The 19,897-nt window shown below is 40.4% G+C and overlaps 2 protein-coding genes across 3 annotated transcripts in view; both read left to right on the top strand.

The window, feature by feature from the left end:
• The window catches only part of LOC310854987 (alpha-protein kinase 3-like), a 35,704-nt gene extending 23,353 nt beyond the window's left edge, over nucleotides 1-12,351 (top strand). For both annotated transcript variants that reach the window (XM_083759793.1, XM_083759792.1), the window contains 9 exons: nucleotides 559-706; nucleotides 1,601-1,728; nucleotides 3,082-3,117; nucleotides 4,320-4,417; nucleotides 5,834-6,010; nucleotides 6,585-6,673; nucleotides 6,815-7,032; nucleotides 7,906-7,954; nucleotides 8,620-12,351. In XM_083759793.1, coding sequence (XP_083615919.1) covers nucleotides 559-706; nucleotides 1,601-1,728; nucleotides 3,082-3,117; nucleotides 4,320-4,417; nucleotides 5,834-6,010; nucleotides 6,585-6,673; nucleotides 6,815-7,032; nucleotides 7,906-7,954; nucleotides 8,620-8,902 — 1,226 coding nt within the window. In that variant the 3' untranslated portion in view covers nucleotides 8,903-12,351. The remainder of the gene's footprint in view (nucleotides 1-558; nucleotides 707-1,600; nucleotides 1,729-3,081; nucleotides 3,118-4,319; nucleotides 4,418-5,833; nucleotides 6,011-6,584; nucleotides 6,674-6,814; nucleotides 7,033-7,905; nucleotides 7,955-8,619) is intronic.
• The window catches only part of ctsh (cathepsin H), a 111,489-nt gene that overhangs the window by 64,876 nt on the left and 26,716 nt on the right, over nucleotides 1-19,897 (top strand). The gene's annotated exons all lie outside the window — the stretch shown is intronic.

The raw sequence follows: 19,897 nt of genomic DNA, 5'->3' as shown, positions 1-19,897 counted from the left end.
ATTTAAATAGATTGTATTTTTTTTGTTGAACATTGGCAATAGAAAACAGCTTTAATTGTTTGAAGCATTTCCAGACAGTGCAGATGGAATCAAGGCTGCGGCCTGCTACATGCTGTGAGGAAGTGGTCTTAATTAACAAATTGAGTCATTATCGGGTGCAGTTTTCTTTGGCTGACCTTCAGTGGGAAGTAACCCACCCCCCTTCAAATCCTCCACATGGCCTTGGATCATTTGCTTTGGCGCTGCCGTGAAAGCGACGCATGCTGGGGCTGATTCATTGGACAGGCTTAACGGACACATTGCACATTAAGGAAGCTGATAGCTTAAGCCAGATTTATACTTAGTTGCACGCTGGTGTCGCACGGAGAAAATAGCAGATCTACAAGCACACAACGCGTTGTAGTGTGATGCGTTGTGAGTGTGTACATCAGCTATTTTTGCTACATGGCATGATGCCACCGAGCATAAATCAGGCATTAGAATGTGGATGAAACATTAGAAAGAGTATTATCTTTACCAACACTGGGGTGTCCCCCCCTCTCTCCCTGCTTCTCACAGCTCCTCAGGTCATCCGTAAGATTAGGGGAGAGCCGTTCTCGGACGCCTCGGGACACTTGAAACTGTGGTGCCAGTTTTTCAACGTGCTTGCTGACTCCACCATCAAATGGTTCAGGGATGAAGTGGAGGTCACTCAGCTTGAAAGAAGGTACTGGTGTGAGCTGGAGTGTGGTGACTGCCTGGTGAGATATCATATCTTCACTGGTTGCTCTCTCCATTGTTTAGAAATTGGTATTCCAGAAATTAGCATAGGCCTATAGGCCTACAAGCCGTAGCTGTCTGAGGGAAACCACCTAACTCCATTTTTGAGGTTTTAGATTTTTTTCTTTTCATTTTTTTTCATAAATCAATGCTATTAAACACCCTTTACGTCTGTGTGTTGGTTAAAAAAAATATTGAACCAATAAAAAGTATTTAAAAGTGCTTCGGACAAAACCTTTGAACTCCATTGGACCCTCAAACTGTCTGCTAAAGCAGATAACTCGACCACCTCTCCCCCTCTGGTCTCTCATGCAAGTAATATATAAAGTTACAATACCAACTTTGATGAGGCAGTATTACATTGTTTTAGTATTACATGGCCTCTGCCCGGGCTCTGCACAGGACTCCATATATGGAGCTGGCCTGTTCTGACATCATAACACTCCATATTTGGGCAAGTCTGACACAGAACTCCATATATAGGAATATAAAGGGACACAGACAGACAGATACAGAAATATCCATGCATAAAAGGGACACAGACAGATGGGTGGAATGGGTACTCTGACACGGGTACAACAATTATTGCATAGCCGGGTGGGGCATGGATCTCCAACTTCTCTGTGCTCTACAGCCAGGCACCGGTCTAGTACAGATAATTGGATTGTTGAAGGACCGCTTTAAAGACTTTAGATTGGTTCTGCAATGCATTTGTTTTTGTTTTAACTCTCTAATTGTTTCCACCCATTTACCGTAGACAATTATGTTTACCCCTTTTTTCTCCCAATTTAGTCAATATGCCGATTACTGTAATTATACGAAACATCTGTTTATTTCTCAGTGCCGGGGATGAAACTCCAGTCAATCTAGCCATTGTCCAGGCCTCCAGCAGAGATTGTGGGGTTTATGGGTGTTCCATCACAAACCAACATGGAACAGACTCAACAGACTTCTTACTGAGTGTGGACAGTATGTACTCATCCGTTCGCCTTCTTCCAAACCACTCCATTAGCACACATCTCCCCATGCGCACAAAATCCTGCACGCTACCCGAATCCATATGCACTACATCGCTTCCCTACAACTGTCATATTTACTGTACAAATATTACTTTTATCAGACACACTGTTATTGCGCAACATTTCGCTGTGATGCAAATTACATCACAAATTCCCCATTCCCCGACCCCTCCCCTTTTCACTGCACACATACACACACACACATTCGCACACACACGTCCACACACATACAAAGGGCGCAGCAGCACGGTACAGTACGGTACAGTACAGTATGGTACAGTACAGCACAGCACTGCACACTATGGTACAGTACTGTACAGTATGGTAAGGCACAGCACAGTACAGTACTGTACATTTCGCTACAGTACAGTAGGGCACAGTATGGTACGATTCAATAAAGTTGAGTTGAGTTGAGCAGAGCAGAGATGAGATGAGAGTTAGAGAACAGAACAGAACAGTAGAGTACAGTACCGATCGACTACAGTACAGTATACTATTCCCGCTAGGTTGCCACATTTGCGACATCCAAGCAACTTGGTATATAGACACATTGCCACTTGCCATGCTTGCTTTTATATGGAAATAGAAACAAGCAAAACACAAAATAGGGCCACTCAGCCAGGTTGCCAAGTTTACACTTTCCAAGCAAGATGAAAATATCATGGGTTGCCATGTCTGCTTTTCCAAGTAAAAAAAGAGAAAACAGTATCGACCTCCCGCAATTGCCTTCTTTCCATTTGCGACGTGTGGCGCTAGGATGAGCGGGCTGAAGTCCCGCAAAATTCAAGTGTATCTAATCCATGGGTCTTCAACCCAGGGTTATTACAGGAGGGCTGCCAATTTATTGTGTGATAATAGGATTTATGTATTTATTTGAATGTGTTATTGGAAAGATCACGATTGTGTAAACAAACAAACAAAACAAATATTTAATTATGGTAGTGCTGTCAAACAAATCTATGAATCTATCAAAGCTGCAGCATGGACAACTCATAGTCACTTAAATACAAACATCTTTCCACATGTAGGCCTACAGTCAACAAACATTGATAAGACAATCAGCTAGCTAGGTGTGCTTGCTTTGAAAGTCTCTTCAAAGCTCAAAGCATCCAAGTTAAATGGAAGGCTTTGTCAAAAAGGTTTTATAATAATTCTACACTATTTAGTGGCGTTCCATGTTTCATCTCTCTCTCTCGGCTAAGGGGATGGTGGCCTGAAAAACATTGAAGACCGCTGGTTAATTTAAACAAACATCCACACAGTTTGTCTCATTGTGTTGTCTCTCTACCTTTCTCTACTTCAGTCTTGGCTGGAATGTTCCTACGGGAGGAGCTTGGAGGTAAGATGATCATGATGGTTTGTTTCATTTGTGTTTATTAGGTTTGTAACATCATCAAACATTAATTTAATTGCAGTGGTAGTAAAAGTCAGGGCCGTAGCTGACCATTTGGTTGCCCTACTCGTAGGATATTTGTGTTGCCCCCCCTCCCGACGAGAGCGCTGCTATTCCTCATGCAGATCGGCTATTTACACTGTTTGTGAGGACGCTTGTCATTACGCGGTGGAGCCACAGAGAAATTTGTTCTTTTGAGGGTCGGCTTGGCACTTTATGGCACATTTTGTTGCCCCCCTCTGCGTGTTGCCCTACTCACAGCGCGTATACAGTAGGTAGCGCCGGCACTGGTAAAAGTAGCAATATCACAATGTAGAAAATCTAGAAATACTATGTTAGGAGTAAAATAATTTTACTACTTGAGTAAATGTACTGGCTGGCAACAACAGTACCATATTAATTGTACAGAATATCCCATTTCACACTCAAGTTTTAAAAACTGGTCAAAATCTTTTGAAAATAGCAGATATACAAGCTCACAACAGGTTGTGATGCGACACATTGTGATCTTGTAGATTGACAGCTGAATAGACAGAGTATACATGTATAATAGTGCTTTCTTGCTTAAAGGTAGGGTAAGTGATATTTTTTGTTTAAAACAAATAAAATAACTTATTAAAAGGTTAAATAACTATATTCTGGCAGTAATGATTGCTATAGTGTTTGTTCAGTAACATGTCTCTCTAGATCTTTAATAAACTGAAACTACATTTTCATTTACAGTATGTGACAAAATTCCAGCCAATCAGGAGAGAGTAGCCATTTATCAGCTTAGTTTTGATAGTGTTGCAATACCAATTTTGTCTGCTCATTTCTCTGTCTTACAATTCACTTGTTTAAACTGTATTCTGACTGCGTTCGCTATCCTGATTGGATCAAATTGGTATACTGACCTGAAACGGTCAGTATAAAAAAAGCAATGAGTACTATCAAAAAATATGTAACACTTCATTTAACCAAAGAAACTGTAGGGCCTACTTAACCCTATACCTTTAATGTATGTTTTGTAATAATAATCTAAATCTACAGAGTATCTTGTAACTAAAGTTTTGAAATAATTGTATAGTGTGGTAAAAACTACAATAATTGACACAGTGCAGTACTTGAGTGTACTTGATTACTTTCCACCACTTGTTTGTGCCATGCAGTTGGGGAGGAGATTGAAATGACACCACTGGTGTTGAACAAGGGCGTGGCCTACGGCGGCATTTGGGCCAACAAACTCTTCGGCCGCATCATGATGCAGGTCATTATAGTTTTTAATTATTCATTCGTGTTTTGTTTTTTGTTTTGTTTTTTACTTCATTTTTCAGTTAGTTCTGGTATTTTAGTCTAGTTTAGTTTTTATTTTGAGAAAAGGCTTTGGTTTGGTTTGGTTTAGTATTTTATTATTTTAGTGTTTGTTTTATTTAATTTTATTGTCTCCACCAGGCCGAAGGCATGAGGAGAGAGTATGTTTTGCACTCCGTCCGTCCGTCCGTGTGTCTGTGTTTGTGTGTCCGTCCGTCCGTCTGTGAATAGATAATCTCCGGCACCGTTAACCCAGTCGATGCCAAATTTTGCACACACACTCCCTGGATGCCAACGATGAACCTCTGCCCCAAAATTTACAGAACGGCCTGTTCTAGCGAAACAAGTTTTTGGACAGTACACCTACAGATTTTGTCCAAACATCATGCAAATTGGTACACAGTCTCCCTAGAGCCATTCAACGAAACGACTCCATCCTGATTGGCTACGATTGGCTTCCAAAGTTCGCAGGTGTGCTCAGTTTCAAACAAAATGCTGCAAATCATGAACACATCGTGTGATTCCCCAGAAATTGTGCAGGCACATTCCCACTAGGCAGAGGAAGAAACATTGAACATTTTCAAGATTTTATTTTAAATGTGAGCCAACTCCCTTGAAGCCAAGGAAAAACCTTTGCCTGGAATTTTTCACATCTGCTCTTTATAGCGCCACCAGGAGGCCAACATATGTAAAACACATTTTCTAATATTACTCCTTCAGATTTTAGCCAAATTTCATGCAAATCGGTACACATGCTCTCCATAGTTATGTGATCAAGGTCGGGTTTGTTTGATTTCTCATAATCCACCCTCATTGGCTACAATTGTCTTCTAAACCTTTCAGGAGTAGCCCGCTTTGTACCCGTTTTGTACAAATCGCCACAAGCCGCGTCACACACACACACACACACACACACACACACACACACACACGTAAACATTGTGTATAATACTCCTAAACATTTAGCCAAACATCACATACACTCATATCCTCCTGACCTATGCCCAGAAGGGCACTTTTTCTAGTTATTATTGTAATGTGGGCTAGTCGAGGGGCGAGATTCCAAAAGCTCTGAAAAATAGCTAAAACAGCCAATCGCAATGCGTCGTGTTGTTTGTGAACTTGTGGATTCTCAATTTTTGCAATAAAAAAAATAATATATAGGCCTACAGTATATATATATATATATATATATATATATATATATATATGTGTGTGTATATATATATATATATATATATGATACTGACAAAGATTGTTTCAGTTATTTTATCATTTATTTATTTTATTAACTAAAATGTTTTTTGGCTTTTTGGTTTTCAATTCCAGTTTTTTGTTATTTCATTAGTTTTATTTAACTAACATGATGCAGGAGTCCCACATTGGAGAAGGTTGTTCTCGCAAAGCCTGGAGGGCAAAGGTCATCTATGGTCTGGAGCCTGTGTTCGAGTCCGGGACCATGTGCATCATCAAAGTATGCAACACCATTACATACGGTGGGAAAGAGGAGAGACAACTGCTAGAGAAGAACCTGGAGGTTGTCCAACAGGCAAGTTAGAAATCTGTTCCACTGTTTAGCGTTTGTTGTTTGTTGTTCACGTACCTAGTTGCTGGAAACCTGTCCAAAATAGTTACTTCTCAGGAAATGTAAAAAAAAAAGAAAAGAAAAAAGAACTGTGTTCCAAATGCATCCAATGTATTTATAATTTAGTCACAAACTCTTGTTACTTTTCATTGATTCAATGTTTATAAATCCCAAAGACAGACTTAACCACTTCCATGTTCAAAATGGGCACGTTGTGAGCATTGAGACCCTGATGCCGGGTAGAACAGCTACTGGTAGACAAGTAGTACTGCCTGAAGGAAGCTTATAAGCATAATGTCCCACCAGGCCCAGCAGGCATTTCATCTTGGCTGTGCAATAAATGTTTGGTCTCTCGTGGGAAAACCGAGTTTGAATCCAGGGCATGATATAAACGTTACGGATTGCAGCATTCCTCAATACTGGAGTCAATGATTTAATATATTATTATTTTATCATTTTGAATACACTATAAAAACACTATAAACTCACCTGTGCCAAACCTTACCCTAATGACATTCCTCCAATATTCTACAACCAGGAATGCAGGATTCAGAACATGGCTCGTGAATACTGCAAAATCTTTTCTGCTGAAGCCAGGGTGATTGAACACTTTGGTCACACACTGGAGTGAGTATCATAGATTTACTCCTGATAATATAATAATGATAATGATAATGATGATGAGCTGAGTGTGGCTATTTTCTGTGGCCGACACGCATGATGTGCAAAAAAGTATAAATGAGGCATAATAATAATTTTCTCACACAGAGTGATTCCAGTCTATCTGATGTACCGGCCAGCAAATACTGTCCCCCACGGCACGGTAGAGACTGACCTTAACGGACTCTACCAGAAATACTGTGTGGTGGATGCCACAGGCAGGCTGGTCATGAGGACAGGCTCCGAGGCAGAACAGAAGTGCTGCACCCTGCAGCATTGGATCCACCAGTGGACCAACGGCAACCTGTTGTTTATTCGGCTGGAAGGTATGGTTGAGAAATGTTAACTGTCCAGAGTACTTGGGTTTGGACACATGTAAGGACTCTCTGGACTAATGGAATAGGGTACAAAGTTTATCAAATTAAATGGCATGTAAGTGATTTGTTGTTTTTGTTAAAATAAGTGTGAAATATCTTTATATTACCATAGTAATGATTGATATCTAGACATAGAGTTTTCAGTACCACCAGGTGTCTGCCCATCTCTCCAGTTCTGTAGTGAACAGAAAATACATTTTCATGTCGGGATACCAATTTCATCCAATCAGGAGAGAGAAACAAACAAAAGACAAATGTGAAGCTGATAAATGGGTGCTCTTTCCAGATTGTATGAAATTGATAGTCCACTGATAAACATTGATTAGCAATGATTACTATTAGAATATAGAGCTATCGTTTTGTTTAACGAACAAACCTATAATTTACCCTAGCCACCTTCAAGTACAGAATGTTTTAATTTAGACAGATGTCTACACACCCATAGACTACATGCAGGGTTCATCAGGGATTGTGGCCACGATCTGATTATATTTTTTGTGTTAAAATGTGTCAAAATTATTCAAAATGTTCCCACATTTTTTCCAACGATTAAAAAAAAATAGCCAATGTATAAGTGGGTAAACTATTTTTTATTCCATATTTAACTCATTTAGCTGGGGATCCTCTGGAGCCTCCTCCCGGGCCCCACTTTGAGAACCCTTTGCATTAGTATTCTGAGAAGAAATGCAAGCCAAATGTTGATGGAAATGACTGATTAATGTGTGTGACTAATGGGTGCAGGTCTCTGTAATGTAAAATAACAGATGTTTTCATCTGGGAAAAAAGAAAGTTATAACATTGCTGTGTGTGATTGTCTTGCAGGTGTCGACACCAGAATTACGAATGTTGCAATTTCAATCAAATCACCAGGGTGGGTAACTGTGAATACAACACCGAATATTGATAATGACTCGTTACACACACAGTGTAATTGATAATTACACAGTGTGCAATTTACATTTATATTATAGTTTTATAGAGCACCGAAGTCTGACGTCACTTTCAGTAGAGGGCGTCAGTCCCCAGGTTCATGTATTTGTTTAGTTGCATTGAAATCACCATAGGAGGAGTTTTAGATTGATTCATATAAGAACTGTGTTTGAAAAATAAACATGTCATCCCGGCCGCTTCACTCACATGGATATGAAGAATCAACTGACTGAGAGAAAACGCTAATGTTACTGCTGCTGAATTAGTTAGATTTTCGCTAGAAGCAGACTGTATCATATATGAGTGACTGACTGTTGCAAACGATACAGAGACACCTCCCTGACAATAACGCCGAGACAGCTTGTTTATTTTTGGACCACAACGCTTATAGTAGACGATATTAAGATCACCCCATGTTATTCTCCATAGAGAAACTACTTCCGTGAACCAGGGGAATCGTCGGGATGAGCGAGTTACGTCAGGACTTCGGTGCTCTATTACAAAACAACAACAGCTGGTATACGTATAGGGTCTAAATGGGTTATATGAGGATAACATTGAAAATGGCTGGGTGAAGTGCTCCTTTAAGTAATACCACCATTGCAGGTATCAAGGTCTGCCCGTCGCTGCAAACCCCAGGGTCTTTGAGCAGTTCACCTCCCAGCATCAGTGCAACTATTACTGTGGTCTGCTGGGCCTACGGTCCCTGAAGGCCCTGGAATCCCTGCAGACGCCGACCAGGGCCAAGGGCCCCTCCAGGAGCCCGCTGCTCCAACGCAAGCTGACTGCCGGTTCCTCCAGCCCCCAGCCTGGTAGAAAACATGCCGGCAGCCCCAGGCTGCCAAGGAAGTCGGAATCGAATCAGGAAAAGACTGCCGCTAAGCAATAACCCATGCTGAGTCACCTATGGATCGTGTGTTGAGTCCAAATAAATGGGACTACATACAGTACTTTAAAATGGTCCAACCTACGTCCAAACTTTTTTTCGTCTGGCTGATCCGAAGAAAGTTCTGAGAGTTTTTAAGTTCTGAATAATGTCATTTTGTAGTTATATACCCTGTCCGAAATAGGTTTGGCTGTTCGGTATGAACCAGGCTTAAGTGTCTGTTGCCATCGAATGCCACAGATTTTCTCAGATAGATCGCTATCTTGATGAAATGTTACAGATTTTCACAGTCGATCACTATCTTGATGAAATATGGCTGTTTTTTTGTTTGTTTTTCAAAGACTTGAATCCATGAACTGGATCCGTCATGTCTTGGCTGGCCGTGTGAAGCTGGGAGCAGGTAGCTAGTCTAACAGAGAAGGTTGCTGACCCCTCCACAGAGCTGGCTATACCAGGTCAGAGAAAAAGGTCATATTAGAAGAAAATTGACTTAAGTTATTAACTTAAACTACCACCATTCCTCGCAGTCGTCACTTGTCACTAAATGTAGCTTGATGATTACCTAACGCGTTGCTTGAAGTGACAGCCACTGAAGACGTCTCTTCACACTGCAGAAAGTTGAAAATACTCTTGTGGTTAATCACTTGAACCCTAGCGTCGCTCTTTTGGGGCCAAACATTCGGTGAACATAGCAGATCTACAAGTCCATAACGTATCACGATATGACACGTTGTGAACTTATACTATATAGGCTATATTTAGTGTTGAGTGAATACTGGAGAGGGCTTAGTATAGACTGGAGCCCGGCAGTGACTCCGGTCACCTGGGGTTTAAGTTGTTAAAACGGCTATCTGCAGAGATTGAACTTTTAAAATGACACATGAGCATCATTGTAGGGTATTATTGTGTCAACTTGTGCTGCGATTGTGCTCCATGGATATCAAGGGCAAAGATAACTGCTGATGGATGGGTGGAAACCTTGGATGTCCAAAACGGTAACTTTTCCATTGGTTCAATGTTCATAAGACCCATACACACACGCACTTTCACTTCCAATATTTACCCAAAATAGTGAAAATAGCAGATCTACTGTCGTACCGACGTCCTGACATCAGTCACTCATCCCCTGGGTCGTAGAAGTGTTTCTCTATGGATAACATTAATTGGGTCATCTTAAAATCTTCTCATAATAAGCATTGTGGTCCAAAAATAAACAAACTGTCTGGGCAATATTGTCAGGGATGTGGCTTTGTATGGTTTATGATAGTCACTCATATTTGATACAGTCTGTTTCTGACGAAAATCAAAGACGATTTTTTTTTTTTTCTCGCTGTCAGTTGATGCTTCATAATCCATGAGTCTGAATGGGGGGAAAATGCGACCCAGGTAGGATGTGTAAATTAAGTCAGACTCTTGGTGCAGTACAGTAAGTGATTTTTGTCTCTATATTGTTGATATATTGTGATAGTATCATTGCTATAGACTAGTATTTGTTCAGTAACAGTGGTCTCCCAGTCTCTCGAGCTCTTTAGTAAACAGTAAATTCATTTCCAGGTATGTATACCAATTCATCCAATCAGGAAAAAGAAGTCAATCACAGGATAAACAAGTGAAATTGGAAGTGATGACCCAAAGAAATGAGCAGACAGAATTGGTCCTGGAACACTGGAAGCTGATAAATGGGTCCTCTCTCCTGATTGGATGAAATTGACAACACAACTGAAAATGTATTTTGTGTTTATTAAAGAGCTGGAGGGACAAACAGACCCCTGTTACTGAACAAACATTCTACTGTAGCATGAATAAAATATCACTAAAGTAGGCCAGTCCAGGCCAGGTGTGAGTGGTGCACAAACCTTTATTTTTTGTCTTTTGTTTTGTTCACTTTATAGTAGATATTCAATAATAATTTGCTAGGCCTTATAAGGCCTTTGGCACATCATGAAGTCTATTATTGAGCTGTTGAGAGATTGCATCAAGACAAATGTTGCTTATCCATAAGACACTGTTGTACAGTGGTTAAATGGTGATGTGCTTTCATACTTCCACAATTCATGTATTGCATTCGTAGGAACTGCAATTTTGGATGCAAATAAAATATTAATTTGTGGCTTATTTGTCCGTCGATTCCGATAAACCAACATTTTTGAGTGTCTCAATACATTTTCAATATTGTTCTAGATGCCAATTGATATATGGTGTGGGTAGGCTATAAATCCTCATACAACTGTAACTCTTGAGGGTGTGCAAATGGAACCTGAATCCATTTGGTTCAATCTACACACAAAAATCACACCCGTGTGAAGTGAGTGGTACAACTCTGTGTGGGGGGTCCCGGGGTGAGTTCCAGACCCACAGTTACGCGCCCAGGGGGCCGGGCCGGTTCCGGCGTGCCGCCCCACGTCCGAAATGGTTGAGAAATGACAGTTACTGTGTGGCGGTCCCTGTACTGTACTGTACTGTACTGGCACACCCAAAAGCATCGTTTATGTGTGTTAGGTTGCGCACAGGTGGTAAAAAACAACCATGCTGTTTTCGTGCTCATAGTATACCCACCCACCTAGCCACCCAGCCACCCACACACATAGCTCCGTAAGGGAGTGGTTGCACCACTCAAAAAAAGAAAAGAAAGAAATCACACTTTTTTACTGTGTGACCACAGGCATTATGCCTGGGCTGTCTGGTAATTTCCATCTAAGTTCTTTGTCTGCAAAGGTAAATAACTCATGTTATCTCGGTGACCTCTGTAACCTGAGAGGGCTGCAGCCTGTCATCACATTTATGTGACATACTGCACCACAGCGGCTAGGAATAGGACAGCTATATCTGACTCCACGGCTGATAACTCACATTCTTAACTACAGACATGCAACAATTTGTTGTTGAGCATTTTATTTTTTGAAAGGTGCCTGAAGTGATTTTGTTTTACTTTTCTTTTCTTTTAACAATGTTTTGTGTTAAAACATTTTATATATTCTGATATAATTGCTATGAGTGTTTTTCTCCCTGTTTCTCCAGTTCTGAATAAAATACATTTTCAGGTAGTTTGCCAATTTCATCCAATGCAGGAGAGATAATCAGAATATACAGTAGTGTTCCATTAGTCCCTTTTTTGCACTTCCCATTGCATTTTCTCCACCAGGCCGAAGGCATAGGGAGAGAGTATGTTTTGAAGTCCTGACATCACTCGCTCATCTCCTGGATGTAGTCATATAGAAAATTGTCATAGAACAAGTCATTGGCACACTCAGTCAGTGGCATATAGAACTAGAACTGCACTCTGTCGAGTGCATACTTGCTTGTTGCACACTAGTAGGCCATAAATGGCCAACTAGTGCGCAAGCAGAGCGCGCAAGTACTTTCGACCGCTGTAAACTGTTAAATCTCAGTATCTCTGTGAAGGAACGTTTGAAATGTATAATCATTAGGTGTAACTATTTGCTACCTACCTACTTTATGCATATAAACACCTAGTATTATTAAGTATGGTTCAATTTTCTTTCTATACAAGAAATACAGTTTTATCGATGTAGATATATTCTGGAGCCCTTTTTAGTTTTTTAAAGAAAAATAAATCATTGATATGTGATGAAAAAAAAAGTATATAAACTGAATTAAAATATGTTATACAGTATAATTATTCTATTATTTATTCTAAATTGTCAATTGTTTTAAATGTATTTCATCTTGGAATATAGTGATATTAATACTAAATCATGATCAGAGTAATAGGTGTCTCTAACTTCAATTTCTGTAATAATACATTTGTTAAAATATACATGATCTAAAATACTTCCGTAATCTAGTTGGATTTGCATTTAATTGTTTAAAGCCTAATCTTGACATGAAGGTGACGTAAGACATACGTATACACTATATAGAGTATGAAGTTGTAAGTTGATTAGCGGTATACTGTGGTTACTTTGCGCCAAAAACCGTGACAGCCAACCCTCCACTTGATGCGTATGCGAATAAAACAGCAGATTTGTGCCTGGTTTGCTGGGACCAGATTACACAAATGACCATATTTCTTACGTCATCATTGAGAGCTAGTCATACAAATACACACCACGTACTCTGGTCTCAGCAGATCAGGCACAATTTGCTATTTTATTTTTTACTGATTATGTATATAGTCTGCTGGGACCAGAGTACGTGGTGTGTATATGTATGACTAGCTCTCAATGATGACGTAAGAAATATGGTCATTTGTGTAATCTGGTCCCAGCAAAACAGGCACAGATTTGATGTTTTTTTGCATACACATCAAATGGCGGGTTGGCTGTCACGGTGAAAGAGACTGGGCGAAATTATTACTTGCGCGCTCTGCTTGCGCAAGTAACTAAAGTTCTATGCCAATCAGACACATTGAAACCTGTGTTGGTCCCCAACATGGCAGGTGTAGGACTGAAACTCATGAATATTTATGTTAACTAAAGAGCTGGAGAGACAGGTACACCTGTTCAGTAAACAGGACACCTGTTTACTGAACAAACGATGTATATAGCAATGATTACTGTCAGAACACTGAACACTTATCAATGGGCACCGGTCTAGTTTACTTAAATGGCGACATTGGTCAGATAAGGTTCTGCAAAAGAAATACAGATATGTTGGTCAGTGTTTTATTTTATTTTAATACCGTATGTGTGTTTGTGAAGCTAGAAGCATTTGTGATAATTGAAGACTGTTTCAATCAGTGTTTTGTGGGGAAACTTTCTAAAGGCTCTACCTGTAGAACAAATAATACGTTTTTTCTTTTTTCATTAAAGTTGTTGCTCTAAAAGTCTAGCCTAATCACAGTTACTGTATAACTAATGAATTTGATTAGGTATATTGATTCGTTTCACCATGTAATTAATTGGTTATCAATATCGGCTAAACCTTCAATATCATGCATCCTAATTGTATAACATCTTCTAGGTAATAGGCATCAACACTGCTTTTACAATAATGGCAAAACAAACGCATGCCAGGTCTCATTTGCAAAAGAGGTCTAGTCGAACCACAGTCTGATATGTTAATATGTAGGCTTCTCTCCAGGGACAAGGCTGGTGAAATGGATCTGTCAAGAGAAGGTAAACCCTTCAAAACAAATCCAGTCTGTCCACTAGATGTCACTGTCTCACAAAGACACACAGCAAATACTCAGAGAAACATTGTGACTGGCACAGTGGTGGAAGAAGTACTGTAGAAATACTCTCAGATACAACTTACAAGTAATGCATTCAAACTTTGGTTTGCATTAAAGTACAATGGTATTTGCATTGGCACATGCAAAAAAAAAAAAAGTTAAAAAGAAATAATAAAGTAATATAGCAGACCTAAATAGTAGATTTTAGCCTATTGTTAAGATGTCGGCTTTCCACGTGGGAGACCAGGGTTCAATTCCCGGCTGTTACTAACATACAAAAGAAGACCTCAACAGCGCTAAGAAACATTAACTTTACTGAAGGCTAACGAACTAAAGATCACTTCAAAATTACCAGGAGACTTTGGCTGAGAGTCTCTGACTGATGATCAGGCTAATGATCAGGCTTTCGGTACAGACATTCCATGTTCAAGTCCCATTCCCCCTACAGCTCAATGCTGCAGTAATTTGAACTTTTCAAGGCTTGAATAAAAAATAAAAACTCAAAAGCACCAGGAGACATCTGCTGAATGCCCAAGGTTCCTTGGCTCAATGGTGTGGTGCGCTTGATCGGTTGCCTCTGCTACAGACAGTTGGCAGGTTCAAGTCCCATGTCATCAAGGTGCTGGAGGACCATCGGGAGACGGTGCTCTCTCCCCCTGTTTCCTGAGATGTAACGGTTGGGGATTATGTCTGAAAGAACCCTGTCCAGCTAATGTTTTACAATGAAAATGTCCAATTTAACATATACTCTTACCACCTCTCAGTGTGCCCTTTTCTAACTGGCCTGGAAGCCAGACATAAAGAGGGACTTTCCCACCAAGTTTTGGGCCACCAATCAGGGCCCAGTATGCAAATACACAGACTATTCTGTCAGATGATGGGCCAAAACCATGAACTATAGTAGGCTATGTAGTTTTTTCATCATTTTCATATTTGTTTTTGAAATCGTTGCGAAAACCATGAACTATAGTTCATGGTTTTTGCGACGATTAAAAAAAAAGATGAAAATGATTAAACAAATATACTATAGTGTGTAGTATTTTCATCGTCAAAAGTCAAGAAAAATGACATTGCCATTGTCGACGATTATAATCGTGGCCCAGTATGCAAATACACAGACTATTCTGTCAGCTAGATGATGGGCCAAAAGGCATTGCTATTTCATTTTTAAGCGTTTGACCTAATTCTTATCTGTAAAATGTTAGCTGGACAGGGTTCTTTCAGACATAAACCCCAACCGTTACATCTCAGGAAACAGGGGGAGAGAGCACCATCTCCTGATGGTCCTCCAGCACCTTGATGCAGGGGCGGCTTTAAGGATCGGGAGGCCCCGTTCATGACGTCATAATTTTAATAATTAATAATTATATATATATATATATATATATATATATATATATATATATATATATATATATATATATATATATATATATTATTATTATTATTATTTTAACTTTACTTATAAAATAACCTGGCAACCCACTCCCCGCGGTCATTTTCCTCTAACTTGAGCGGGGCTCCCTAGCCTTCTGGAGGGGCTCCCATCATCCCATGCAGTGCATGGGATGATGGGAGCCCCTCCAGCAGGCTAGGGAGGCATGGCATGCACCCTCAAGAGAAAAAAAAGGAAAATAAATGCAGCCTTGAGCCTACCAATGTTCTTGTGGTCTTGTAGCTTGACCACCTCCTCCTCGTTTCCCCAAATTGCCAATCCCAATAAATCCAAAAGTAGAGTGAATACTTCCACAGCCTAATTACTAAACTAAAGGATAAACTATGAGTCTTCTCCGAAATCTGTCACTCTTTGTCAACTCAGCACGTGTTGAAAACGCATTGTAAACAGAAGCTGTGTGTGTGTCACACCAAAAGTGGTGACCTATAGAATCCTGTACATTAGAATCATCACACGATCCTCACCCCTACACAGCTGTCATTAATGAATGGTCTTGATTGCCTATGCGTTCAAGTTATACAGGGTGAAATGCACAGGCTCATCTTACATCGCTGCTGGCTGCCACTGCAGGCAACAGCACATTTCCAAGAAAGTTGTATCACAATTTGGATTATAGTTTGCTCACTTTGTTGCTGGTTGACAAAAAAGGTAAGGCCTGGATCTGGAGCTCTCCTCTCTCTCTCCCTTTCTCTATCTCTCTCCCTTTCTCTCCCTTTCTCTCTGTCTTATCACTCGCTGGGGTGAAGACGTGCATGCTCTCTCTCTCTCTCTCTCTCTCTCTCTCGCCCTCCCTGGGCTGTGTTAGGGCCGATTCATACTCCTATTTTAGAGCCGAATAAAAGTCGGTTCGGCTCTGTAGAGCCTACAATTTGACGTCATTTGAGATTCGGGGGGGTGGGTACCATCCTAAAGTCGGCTCTTCGGTGCTACTGAAAATTTCTGACGAGCCGAAATCATTTCGGCACTACAGCGCCGAAACAGCGGTAAAATAGGAGTATGAATCGGCCCTTAGGGGCGAGGATATTAGTTGCGCTGCCTTCGACAGGGCTATACTTCTCCAGTAGCGGTGCGAGAGAGTGACACATGCTTTTGTCTACTATTACTACTACTAATAATAATAATAATGCTAGTACTACTACTAATACTACTACTTCTAATACTACTACAAACAAATAATAATAAAAACATTAAAATAATTAGAGGTAGGCCTACAGAAAATATTTATTCTTTTTAATTATTTTTTTTATAAATCGGGAGGCCCCTGGGGACTCGAGGCCCGTTTCAATTGAAACGATTGAAACACGTATAAGGCCGCCACTGCCTTGATGACATGGGACTTGAACCTTCCAACTGTCTGTAGCAGAGGCAACCGATCAAGCGCACCACACCATTGAGCCAAGCGCACCACACCATTGAACCAAGGCACCTTTGGGCATTCAGCAGATGTCTCCTGGTGCTTTTGAGTGTTTTTTTTTATTCAAGCCTTGAAAAGTTCAAAGTACTCGAGCATTGTGCTATAGAGCATCGCAGTCCCTCCCCCTTTCAGAACGACGAGTGGCCCAGGAAATGAAATGCAATGCATTTCTCCCATAGGATTTTCTTTAAGTATTTATTTAAAGACAGTTACGCCGCGAACAAAGGCAACTCGGATCGTGACAAATCATGACAATGAACACAATATTTTGGGCCGATCAAATCATTAGAAAGAAGAAAATAAAGGCCGGAGACAACACTATTTGTTTTGTTTTTCTTCTTATAAATTATTTGATCGGCCCAAAACATTGTGTTCATTGTCATGATTTGTCACGATCCGAGTTGGCTTTGTCTGCGGCGTAACCGTCTTTAAATAAATACTTAACGAAAATCCTATGGGAGAAATGCATTGCATTTCATTTCCTGGGCCACTCGTCGTTCTGAAAGGGGGAGGGACTGCGACGCTCTATATAGGAGCAATGGAACTTGAACATTGTCCGTACAGAGAGACTGATCATTAGACCATTGCACCATCAGTCAGACACACACAGTCAACGTCTCCTGGTAATTGTGTGTGTTAGCCTTCCTTCAGTTAGTAAAGTTGAAACACTCCAGCATTAAGCTATAGGAGAACAGGGATTTGAACATGTATAGGTGTAATAACTGAAGGCTATAGCAGTGGCTCACAGCCTCAGGCCATCGGAAGCGCCCCGTCTTTTGGCGGAGTAGGCTAGAATGCGGTTCTTTCATGTGATTCAAATGAGTATAGGCTTCACACCTGCCAAACGAAGCGCACTTTCCGACACTCTGCAGCAGGATTAGTTTTAATCCAGTAAAGCTTTCTGGTGTGAAGGCGACCAGTCAAATAATTGTAGGCCTAGTAGAGAAAACAGAAAATAATACAATACAATATAACAATACAGCAATAGAGCACCGAAGTCTGACGTCACTTTCAGTAGAGGGCGCCAGTACACAGGTTCATGTATTTTTTTATTTGCATTGAAATCCTAGGGCGATTTTATCTCTTCATATAAGAACTGTGTTTGAAAAATAAACCGTTCATCCTTGTTCATTGTTTTTTTTTAAACATCGTAATTAACATGTCAGTTTATGTTGTGCGACGGGCAGCTGCAGCCACCCCGCCTATACCCGGAAATGTAGTCTCTGGGTTGTTCGACTGTTTCTAGCGCTTATTGCGTTACTCTTTGGGTATATTTGTACATTTCCACCTTCAGTCGATGCTTCATATCCATATGAGTGAAAAGGCCGGGATGATCGGTTTATTTTTCAAACACAGTTATTATATGAAGAGATTGAAATGGGGATTTCAATGCAAATAAACAGTACACAAACCTGTGGACTGACGCCCTCTACTGACAGTGACGTCAGGACTTCGGTGCTCTATGAGATCAAGGTTCGGGGAAAGACGATTCATGCATCTGTATAGCAGTTTTTATTTAGATTTTTTGTTTACTAGGGCTGAGGATCTGAGGAGCATTTTAAATTCCAAAATGAAGTGGGTAAAGTTTGGTAATCCGTGTCTCATGGCTGATGATGTAAACAGTGACCTCATCACATGCAGGTGTGATGGACAGCGTGGCTTCTCACAAAAGCATACAGTACTGTGATGTCACTGCGGTGCTGCCTGTGACACGACGTCACAGTGGCTCGCAGGCTGTCACATCTGTCACACAAGCTGTCGTCACCACAAGCCATGTTTGACTAATTATTAGGCAGTGGTGAAGGAAGTAGGCCTACTGAGATTTTTACTTAACAACTTAAACCCCATATGTTGAGTGGAGTCTTTCAGGGCTCTATGCTAGTGTATTTTCTGTTATTGAAAAGAATTAAAAGAAAATAGCAAGGCGCTGCGAGACGTTGTGGGCGCTGCTTGTCGATCGCTTGTCGTTGTGGTTTAACCCATTCTGGGCGGGAACCCCTTTTGGTGATTTACCCCTTCAGGCCGGGAACCCATTTTGGGGTTCTGTACAGTATGTACAGTATTCAAAAATGTAAAAAAATTGATGCTGCTATATAAATATTTGAAGTTTTTCAGAAAACTTAGAGGCGTTTTTAAAGAATCGGCCTCAGGCCTAAATGGGTTTTAAGTGAAGTGAAAGTAACAATGACACAAATTGGGCCACAATGTAGAAATCCCAGAGGGGAAATTGATGCTCTCTTACTTAAGTCTTACTAAAAGTCTATTCCAAATTAAGTAATTCATTAAGTAATAATACTTAGGCCTATAGCCTACACTTTATCTTCTTTTTTTTTTATATTAAAAAAACGAATTTAGAAAATATAACATCTATAAGCTCATAACGTGGCGCATCGCGTATAATCAGCATAGAATATGGGTTTTGTATAAAAATGTGCAAAGTAGGCCTAGTAACGTGAACAAGATTGAACAAGCTGGCCCAGGCGGTGGCGTAACCGTCTGGGCACCCGACTGGTAATCCAGTCGCAGTGTGCCGCGGGTTCGACTCCCGAGCCCGACACGGCCTTTACTGCATGTCATCCCCCCATCTCTCTCTCGTTTCCTGTCAGCCTACTGTCTGTCCCTTCAAAAAACCAATAAAAGGCGTAAGCCGCAAAAAATATCTTATAAAAAAAAAAAAAAAGATTGAACAAGCTAAAAATTGTATTTAAGCACGTACAGTATACTTCAGTAAACGGTACTTATACATCTATAGTGGCAGACATAAATCACATCAGTGAATATTGTCTCTGATACTGTAGTGTAGTTAGTACCAACAAACATACTTTAATGTTATTTATCTATGTTATGATTATCTATCTCTTTATAGTCAGCTGTACAATGACTCTACTTGGATCTCTGTACCTTCGGTCATTCTATTTCCCATTCTGAAACGCAAATTGATTCAATGACTTTTCTGTGATCCATCCGTTCATTCCATCTTGAAATGAAAACATT

This window comes from Protomyctophum parallelum (assembly GCF_964188405.1).
Source record: "Protomyctophum parallelum genome assembly, chromosome: 2".
Classification (NCBI taxonomy): Eukaryota; Metazoa; Chordata; class Actinopteri; order Myctophiformes; family Myctophidae; genus Protomyctophum; species Protomyctophum parallelum.
Note: the sequence above shows the minus strand (reverse complement) of the source record. Positions and strands in the feature narration are given on the sequence as shown.